Raw genomic sequence first — 9,795 nt, 5'->3', positions numbered from 1 at the left:
CACATGCACATACACGCACATGCACACGTGCACACACACACACACATGCACACGCACATGCACACACACACATGCGAGCACACACACACACGTGAGCAAACACACACACACACACACACACGTGCACAGTTCATCAGAGACCCAGATAACATTCCAGAGACCTGGTGGTGGAATTTGAATTCAACAAATAGCTGGAATTAAGAATCTAATGATGACCATGAATCCATTGTCGATTCATAGAATCATAGAATCCCTACAGTGTGGAAACAGGCCCTTCAGACCTACAAGTCCACACCAACCCATCCACCCCCCATCCCCCATAGCCCACCTAATCTGCACATCCCAGAACACTCCAGGCAATTTATTATGGCCAATCCACCTAACCTGCTTATCTCTGGACTGTGGGAGGAAGCCCATGTAGACAGGGGGAGAATGTGCAAACCCCACACAGACAGCCGCCTGAGGGTGGAATTAAACCGGGTTTTTAGTGCTGTGAGGCAGCAGTGCACTGAGCCACCGTGCTGCTACATTGCTAGGAAAAACCCATCTGTGTCACTAATGTCCTTCAGGGAAGGAAACTGCCATCCTTACCCGGCCTGGCCCACATGTGACCCCAGACCCACAGCAATGTGGCTGACTCTGAACTTCTCTCAGGGCAATTCGGGATGGGCAATAAATGCTGCCTGACCAGCAAAGCTCTTAACCCATCAATGAATTTTTAAAATTCTAAAATGCTATACACAAACATGCACATGCACTCACTCTCTCTCACACACATACTCATGCACGTACACATGTGAATCTATGGAGTGAATTTATATTTGCAGATACATTCTATTTTGTTGAAGAAGCACTCAATTTATAGACACAGCCAGACAATGGAGCATTTTATAAATTCCTGCTTTGAAAATAAAACCAGTCTGACTGCAGGTTAAAACACAGACTGATTCTAAACAAGGCCTCACACCTAAAATACACAGTCTGACCTGAGATGTCACCTCCTGTGTACCATGATAAAACCTTTTGTTATCTCAGGGCAGTGAGTCGAAAGAAATTCTGGATTTGCATGTTAATCAATTGAAACCTGCATCTCCTTTCTAACTGATTAAAGATTTACCAGGAGGGAGTCAGCCAGCCATTACAGGCTTTCTCAAGATATTCACATCAGTGTAACATCCTTCGGTCTATTACTGATAAATTCTGTGTCTGACATCACGTGTCCCACTAACACCTGAGGAAGGAGCAAGGCTTTGAAAGCTTGTGTTTTCAAATGACCCTATGGACTATACCCTGGTGTGGTGTGATTTCTGACCTTGCCCACCCCAGTCCGACAGCGGCGCCTCCGCATCATGTGACTCAAACCCTGTTACAATGAAAGCTCACATTGCGTTAGCCTTCAGTTACCTATCGACACCGAGTCTGTCTGCTTCATCTTTCCAACCTCTCACCAAAGTGGGTAACCTCACACCTTTCAACAGTATAGTTCATCAGCCGTGGACCATAGCATACAGTCTTCTTTCTGATGCTAATTCTCATCAACTCCAGATCTCTAGCTTTACAGAATTTCTGTTTTTTTTCTTGAATGAAAACAAACACAAAAGAATCATTTAGCTTTCCTGCCATGTGTCGCTATGAGATAATCTGCTCCTGTAACTCTCTGATCTTATTTTCTCCAGGTAGTTACAGGCCTGCACAGTAATCCTGACCTCAACATCACTTTCTCCTTTATTTTGACTTCATTTAGTAACTTGTCTTCTCTGTGCTCAGCACCACACTGTCCATCCCACACTGACCAAGGGGGGAACTTACCTTCTCACCTTCTCCCTTTGCCTGAGGCATGGTGACCTTCGGGTTAAACCATCACCAGTCTGCCTCTCTCCTATAGTCTGGTCACTCTCTGGAGACTTAACTTTCACTGCGCTAGTGTCAGTTGGTACCACCAGATCTATGTGAGCCCTTTTCTATTCTCTCCTGGTTCCCACACCCTGCCCAGTTAAAGTAAACCCCACCCCCACAATGTATAGCTCTATCCCGGCTCTGTTCAGATGCAGCCTGCCTGATTCGTACAAGTGCCCACTCTCCCAAAGCCAGTGCCAGTCTCCCAAAATGAAAAGCCCTCCCTCCTGAACTATCTTACCAGCTGTACATTCACCTGCCACATCTTCCTATTTCTGTACACACTGGAACTTAATGCTTGGGTAACATCATGATTCCTTCAGTTCTGGCCCTATTTCTTAGTTTCTATCCAGAGCCCTAACAAAGATGTGGGTATTTGTTGAGGCACCTCCTCCAGTAAGTTTTTCAATAGTCCACCACCATTCACTGCAGGATGTGGTAGGACTACAGAGCTTAGATCTGATCCGTTGGTTGTGGGATTGCTTAGTTCTATCTATCACTTGCTGCCTTTTCTATTTGGCGTGCAAGTAGTCCTGTTTGGTGGATTCACCACTTTGATACTTCATCTTCAGGTATGGTTGGTGCTGCTCCTGGCATGTCCTCCTGCACTCTTCATTGAAGCAGGGTTGATCTCCTGGTTTGATGGTAATGGTTGAGTGGGGGATATGCCGGGCCATGAGATTACAGATTGTGCTGGAGCACAGTTCTGCTGCTGTTGATGGCCCACAGCGCTTCATGGATGCCCAGCCTTGAGTTGCTAGATCTCTGTGAAGTCTATCTAACACGGTGATAGTGCCACACAGCATGATGGAGTTTATTCTCGATGTGAGGGTGGGACGTCATCTCCACAAGGACTGTGCGATGGTCACTCTCTTTTCTCCAGACTGGGAACATTTGTTATAGTTTTCTTTCTCTTTTATATCCTTTTATGTTTTCCATTTTCTGTCAGTAAATCGATTGGAGAAGTTCGTTTCAGCATTGAGTCATGGCTGTAAATGTTGAAATGTGAGATTTTTTTATCACCATGGTCTTGTTGTTCTAGGAACAGAGAACAGTTTTGAAACCCTTGGGTTGAAGTTTGAGAACATCAGTAACCCATGGGTTCCAGGAGATTACATTGTGCAGTCAAGACTGGAAAGGGTGCTGAGGGAGCGGGAGCGAGCTGCAGCTTTTAGCTTCCGGAAAGCTCTGCCCAGGTACTTGCTGTTCACCAATCCCAACCAGCAGAACAAGTGGCAAAACCAGCGAGCCTACCGCATCCAGCTCAACTCTCAAGCAGATCGCGTCCTACCTCGCAACTGGAAGGAGGAGAAGGCAATCACCTGGGCCAGGTCAGATCACCTTCCAATCAACAACCAATCACCTGTCAGTTAAACTCTGCTCTTCAACCAATCATCAGTCAGCAGCAATCCCTGTTCAACCAATCCTAGTCATTGATCAAAACAGAAAGTGCGAGAGAAATTCAGCATGGGATGTGGGTGTCACTGTCTGGGCCCAGCATTTCTTGCCCATCCCTAGTTGCCCCTCAAGAAGGTGGGGGTGAGCTGCCTTCTTGAACCGCTGCAGCCCATGTGCTGTAGGTTGACCCACAAAGCGGTCAGGGAGAGAATTCCACGATTTTCCATCTTTACCAAGTCCAAGCACTTACCAAGAGGTGGTCACCGTGCAGAGTGACACCCCAGGGGCAGGAAGGGAGTTGGTGGGAATGGGCAGGGTAAGAGGATCTGAACTGTGAGGGGGCAGGAAATGGCAGGGTTTTTAGGGAGGGAGGAAGAGAAGGACATTGATATCAGTGCGGAAATGGTGTTGGGGCAATTGATGAGTTTGAGGTTGATGAATCACTGGGACCCGATAATCTACATCCCAGAGTAGTTCAGGAAGTAGCTCGAGAAATATTGGATGCGTTGGTTATCATCTTCCAGGTTTATAACAGGGCACCGAGAAAGCAGTGGCAGCATCTGACCCAGTCAAAATGGATTTACAAAATGGAAATCGTGTTTGACAAATCTACTGAAGTTCTTCAGTAGAAGTTCATCATGGATGAAAGGGAGCCAGCCAAAGGCTTGTGGCAAATTCCCACATAACAGATTAGTGTGTAAATTAAAGCACATGGCATTGGGGCTGGTATATTGAGATGGATAGAGAACTGATTGTCAGACAGGAACAGAGAGGAGGGATAAATGGGTCTTTTGCCAAATGGCAGGCAGCGACTGGTGGGGTACCACAAGGTTTAGTACTTGGCCCCTGCTACTTGTAATATATATGAATGGGTTAGATTAAGGGAACAAAATATATCTCAAACTTGCCAGGTGTCACAAAGCTGGGTGGGGGTGTGAGCTGTGAGGGGGATGCAAATATTGCACAGGATATGCAATATAATGTGAATAAATATGAGGCTGTCCATGTTGGTAGTGAAAACAGGAATGTGGATTATCATCTGAAGATTGTAAATGGAGAGAAGGGAATGGTTAATGGAGCCTGGGTGTCCTTGTGTACCAGTCACTGAAAGTGAGAATTGCAGGTGCAGCAGATGTTAGACTTCATAGCGAGGGGATTCGAATACAGGAACAGGGATGTCACTCTGCAATCACACAGGGCCTGAGTGAGTACACACCTGGAATATTGTGTGCAGTTTTGGTCTCCTTATTTAAGGAAGGATGTTCTTACTATAAAGGAAGTTCACTGACACTTTATCAAATTAATTCCTGGCATGGGTTTAGTTTAGAATGGCACTATGGCTGGCTCGGATGTGGTGGGCTGAAGGGCCTGTTCCTGTGCTGTACTGCTCTATGTTCTACACCCTATGGGATACTGATGCCTGAGGAGAGATTACATCCGTTTGGATTACAGTCACTGGAGTTTAGGAGAATTGTGGTGAAGGTAGATCTCATAGAAACCTGTAAACTTCTAACAGGACAGAATGCATTACATACAGGAAGGATGTTTCAAATGCAGCCCAGAGCCAGGGGTCACGGTTTAAGGATAAAGGGACTTTTCAGACGGAGATGAGGAGAAATGTCTTCACCCAGAGAGTGGGGACACTGTGCAATTCACTGCTGCAGGAATGGTTGGAGGCCAAGACATTATGGGCTTTCAAGAAGGAGGTAGATATAGCTCTTGTGGTGAAAGGAATCAAGGGAAATGGGGGAGGGTGGGATTAGGATATTGAGCTCAATGATCCACCATGATTGTATTGAGTGGTGGAACCAGTTGATAGGGTTGAATGGACTGATTCTGCTCCTGCTCCCATCTTCTGCATTTCGATGGAAGGTGCTGCCTGAGGATCTTTGGTGAATTTCTGCAGTTCATCTTGTAGATGATACACACTGCTGCTACTGAGCATCGGTGGTGGAGGGAGTGGGACATTTATGGTTATGGGGCCAATCAAGCGGCTGCTCTGTCCTGGATGGTGTTGAGCTTCTTGAGTGTTGTTGGGGCTACACTTATCCAGGCAAGTGGGGTGTATTCCATCACTTGTAGGTGGTGGACAGACACTGGGGAGTTAGCAGGCAATTGGGTTTTTGCAGTAAGAATATTTTGTTCCTGTAATCCAATCCACTTGCAATAAAGGCCAAAATATTATGTGGAGGGATAGGATACTCTGGGATTGTTTTGCTTAGAGGAGAAGAGATTTGGAGGGGACAAGATGGGCATATATATGTTTAGAAAGGCCATAGATGTGGTGGACAGTAAGAGAATTTTCCCCTTGATGGAGGAATCAATGACCAGGAGGAAATGATTGAAAGTAAGGAGCAGGAGGTTTAGAGGGAATGTAGGGAAAAATCTACGGGGTGGTGGGGGATCTGGAACTCACTGCCTGTGAGGGTGTTACAGGAAGGAACCCTCAGCACATTGAGGAAAGATTTAAATGTGCACCTGTGATGCCTAGGCACACCAGGCTATGGGCCAAGTGCTCGGGTAATGGTATTAGAATAGTGAGGTGTTTTCTTTTGTTACAGGTGTGGAGGGCTGAAGATCCTTTTTCTGTAGAGCTCCATTTGACTTCTGATTGCTTGCTGTAGCTTCTCATTAATGCCCTGTTAAACCAATAGAGATAAACACATGTCTCTCTGAACACCGATCATCTTAAACCCAATCCTGGTTTCTGAGCTGGTTGGAAATGGGCTGAGATTTCCATAAACTGGGGGCTGTGTTTCTATTGCCAGGTACCAGTTGGCGGTGACTCGATTCCGAGACAGGGAGGAGACCAGCAGCAGCATGTACCTTCAGAATGACCCATGGGATCCAACAGTTACCTTCGAGAACTTCATTCGCAACAATGAGAACATCACCTCTCAGGTATGATAGTCTGATAATCACAGACAATCAGGGCTGGGCTTGGATAGTTTGATAATCACAGGCGATCAGGGCTGGGCTTGGATAGTCTGATAATCACAGGCGATCAGGGCTGGGCTTGGATAGTCTGATAATCACAGAAGATCGGGTCTGGGCTTGGATAGTCTGATAATCACAGGCGATCAGGGCTGGGCTTGGATAGTCTGATAATCACAGGCGATCGGGTCTGGGCTTGGATAGTCTGATAATCACAGGAGATCGGGGCTGGGCTTGGATAGTCTGGTAATCACAGGAGATCAGGGTTGGACTTGGATAGTCTGATAATCACAGCAGGTCAGGGCTGGCCTTGGATAGTCTGATAATCACAGAGAATCAGGGCTGGGCTTGGATAGTCTGATAATCACAGGCGATCGGGGCTGGACTTGGATAGTCTGATAATCACAGGCGATCGGGGCTGGACTTGCATAGTCTGATAATCACAGGCAGTCAGGGCTGGGCTTGGATAGTCTGATAATCACAGGAGCTCGGGGATGGGCTTGGATAGTCTGATAATCACAGGAGAACGGGGATGGTCTTGGATAGTCTGATAATCACAGGAGGTCAGGGCTGGGCTTGGATAGTCTAATAATCACAGGAGATCAGGGCTGGGCTTGGATAGTTTGATAATCACAGAGAATCAGGGCTGGGCTTGGATGGCCTGATAATCACAGGCGATCGGGGCTGGGCTTGGATAGTCTGATAATCACAGGAGATCGGGGCTGGGCTTGGATAGTCTGATAATCACAGGAGATCGGGGCTGGGCTTGGATAGTCTGATAATCACAGGAGATCAGGGCTGGGCTTGGATAGTCTGATAATCACAGCAGGTCAGGGCTGGGCTTGGATAGTCTGATAATCACAGCAGGTCAAGGCTGGACTTGGATAGTCTGATAATCACAGAGAATCAGGGCTGGGCTTGGATAGTATGATAATCACAGGCGATCAGGGCTGGGCTTGGATAGTCTGATAATCACAGAGAATCAGGGCTGGGCTTGGATAGTCTGATAATCACAGGCGATCGGGGCTGGGCTTGGATAGTCTGATAATCACAGGCGATCGGGGCTGGGATTGGATAGTCTGATAATCACAGAGAATCAGGGCTGGGCTTGGATAGTCTGATAATCACAGCAGGTCAGGGCTGGGCTTGGATAGTCTGATAATCACAGCAGGTCAAGGCTGGACTTGGATAGTCTGATAATCACAGAGAATCAGGGCTGGGCTTGGATAGTCTGATAATCACAGGCGATCAGGGCTGGGCTTGGATAGTCTGATAATCACAGAGAATCAGGGCTGGGCTTGGATAGTCTGATAATCACAGGCGATCGGGGCTGGGCTTGGATAGTCTGATAATCACAGGCGATCGGGGCTGGGATTGGATAGTCTGATAATCACAGAGAATCAGGGCTGGGCGAGGATAGTCTGATAATCACAGCAGGTCAGGGCTGGGCTTGGATAGTCTGATAATCACAGCAGGTCAGGGCTGGACTTGGATAGTCTGATAATCACAGCAGGTCAGGGCTGGGCTTGGATAGTCTGATAATCACAGGAGATCGGGGCTGGACTTGGATAGTCTGATAATCACAGGAGATCGGGGCAGGGCAGGGACAAGGCACTGCAGAAATTGGCCAATCCTTGCATACGTCTTCCTCGTGGAGGTCAGTTTCCAACCTGTCAGCCTTTCGATTGTTGGTTATTGATGACTGTGTGTCTCTGCTTGTTGCAGGACCTTGTTGCCTGGGTAACTGTTGGTTTTCTACACATTCCACACTCAGAAGATATTCCCAACACCAGTACTCCTGGAAATGCCGTCGGATTCTTCCTCCGTCCATTCAACTTTTTCCAGGAAGACCCTTCTGTTGTGTCACGGAGCACAGTGATTGTACGGCCGGATGGTCAGTCCATATCGAAGGTGAAGATTCAGAGGTGGACGTTGACTTCTCCTGACATTTGCCTCTCAGAAAGCCCCTTCACTTACAATGGCAGTTACTTAGCCGACTAATGTCTCCAAGTGGGAGATCAGAATGATCAACAATCATCATCTGAAATATCTCAACTAGGCTTTAGACCATCCCAGTGGGGCCAAAAGGTCTCCTTTCTAATCTAAAAGTTTCTACATTTCTATGTTCTGGCTGAGTCCTAAATAGCTTATTCTCACTAACACAATCAATGCTCTTCAGAAATCTCCCCAGCACCTTGCTCTGATCCAAAGAGAACTGTCTCTGTTTCCCTAGTGTCTCAAAATTTACCAAACTTCCTCATCCAGCTCCTGTTCTGCCCTAGTCCCTCTCCAAGGCCCTATTGTCACCATCAATTCTCTCCCTCTCTCCTTTGGGAGTCTGATGTGGCCCCTCTTTCACCTCCAGCAACCCCCTCCCTGTACAGTTATTGCCCTGCGTTGGTTTAGCTCCTGCTCTGACTCTGCGAAATGCCTTGGGGTGAAGGTAGATAGAGCTGTGATCCCAGGGTGACCTACACCTGTCAGCACAGTCCCATGTTGTTTATCTCTGATGAAGGGTCTAGGCCCGAAACGTCAGCTTTTGTGCTCCTGAGATGCTGCTGGGCATGCTGTGTTCATCCAGCCTCACGTTTTATTATCTTGGATTCTCCAGCATCTGCAGTTCCCATTATCACTCACCCATGTTGTTTATTTCCTGTTGTCACCTGAATCTGTCTCTGCCATATCTCAGTGCAGTTCCAAATACTGTTTCCTTATCCACAAACACCAGTCTCTGTGTCCACCTCTTCCATGCTCTTTCCTCAGGATCTCAGTGCCAAGTCACCACAAACATCACATGCGTTCACTTTGGACCACGGCATCTCATCTTAGAGAATTAGACTTAGAATTGGACTTAAAGGGACAGCTCGCCTCCTTTCTGAAAATGATCACAGTGCTCCACAAACTGCTGTTAAAAGCGATTGTGTAGTTTGAGAATTAATGTGTTCATAATCCTTAATATAAACAAAATAGGGACTGTTGTTCGAATAAGAAAGAATGATTTCTATATTGAATTATGAATAAACTTCAGGAGTACATTGAGTATAGAGCATAGAACATGGAACATTACAGCACAGTACAGGCCCTTCAGCCCTCGATGTTGTGCCGACCTGTCATACCGATCTCAAGCCCATCTAACCTACACTATTCCATGTACGTCCATATGCTTATCCAGTGATGACTTAAATGTACCTAAAGTTGGTGAATCTACTACCGTTGCAGGCAAAGCGTTCCATTCCCTTACTACTCTCTGAGTAAAGAAACTACCTCTGACATCTGTCCTATATCTTTCACCCGTCAATTTACAGCTATGCCCCCTCGTGCTCGCCGTCACCATCCTAGGAAAAAGGCTCTCCCTATCCACCCTATCTAACCCTCTGATTATTTTATATGTTTCAATTAAGTCACCTCTCAACCTTCTTCTCTCTAATGAAAGCAGCCTCAAGTCCCTCAGCCTTTCCTCGTAAGACCTTCCCTCCATACCAGGCAACATCCTAGTAAATCTCCTCTGCACCCTTTCCAAAGCTTCCACATCCTTCTTATAATGCCGTGACCAGAACTGTACACAAT

At 46.8% G+C, this 9,795-nt stretch overlaps 1 protein-coding gene across 2 annotated transcripts in view; it reads left to right on the top strand.

Annotated features, from left to right (window-relative positions):
* The window catches only part of aoc1 (amine oxidase copper containing 1), a 30,981-nt gene extending 21,714 nt beyond the window's left edge, over positions 1-9,267 (top strand). For both annotated transcript variants that reach the window (XM_059646309.1, XM_059646308.1), the window contains 3 exons: positions 2,939-3,227; positions 6,063-6,195; positions 7,954-9,267. In XM_059646309.1, the coding sequence (XP_059502292.1) occupies positions 2,939-3,227; positions 6,063-6,195; positions 7,954-8,229 (698 nt within the window). In that variant the 3' untranslated portion in view covers positions 8,230-9,267. The remainder of the gene's footprint in view (positions 1-2,938; positions 3,228-6,062; positions 6,196-7,953) is intronic.
* The last annotated feature ends 528 nt before the right edge of the window (positions 9,268-9,795 follow it).

The sequence above is a fragment of the Stegostoma tigrinum genome, chromosome 5, assembly GCF_030684315.1.
Source record: "Stegostoma tigrinum isolate sSteTig4 chromosome 5, sSteTig4.hap1, whole genome shotgun sequence".
NCBI classification, from domain to species: Eukaryota; Metazoa; Chordata; class Chondrichthyes; order Orectolobiformes; family Stegostomatidae; genus Stegostoma; species Stegostoma tigrinum.
This window is presented reverse-complemented; position numbering and strand designations above follow the sequence as displayed.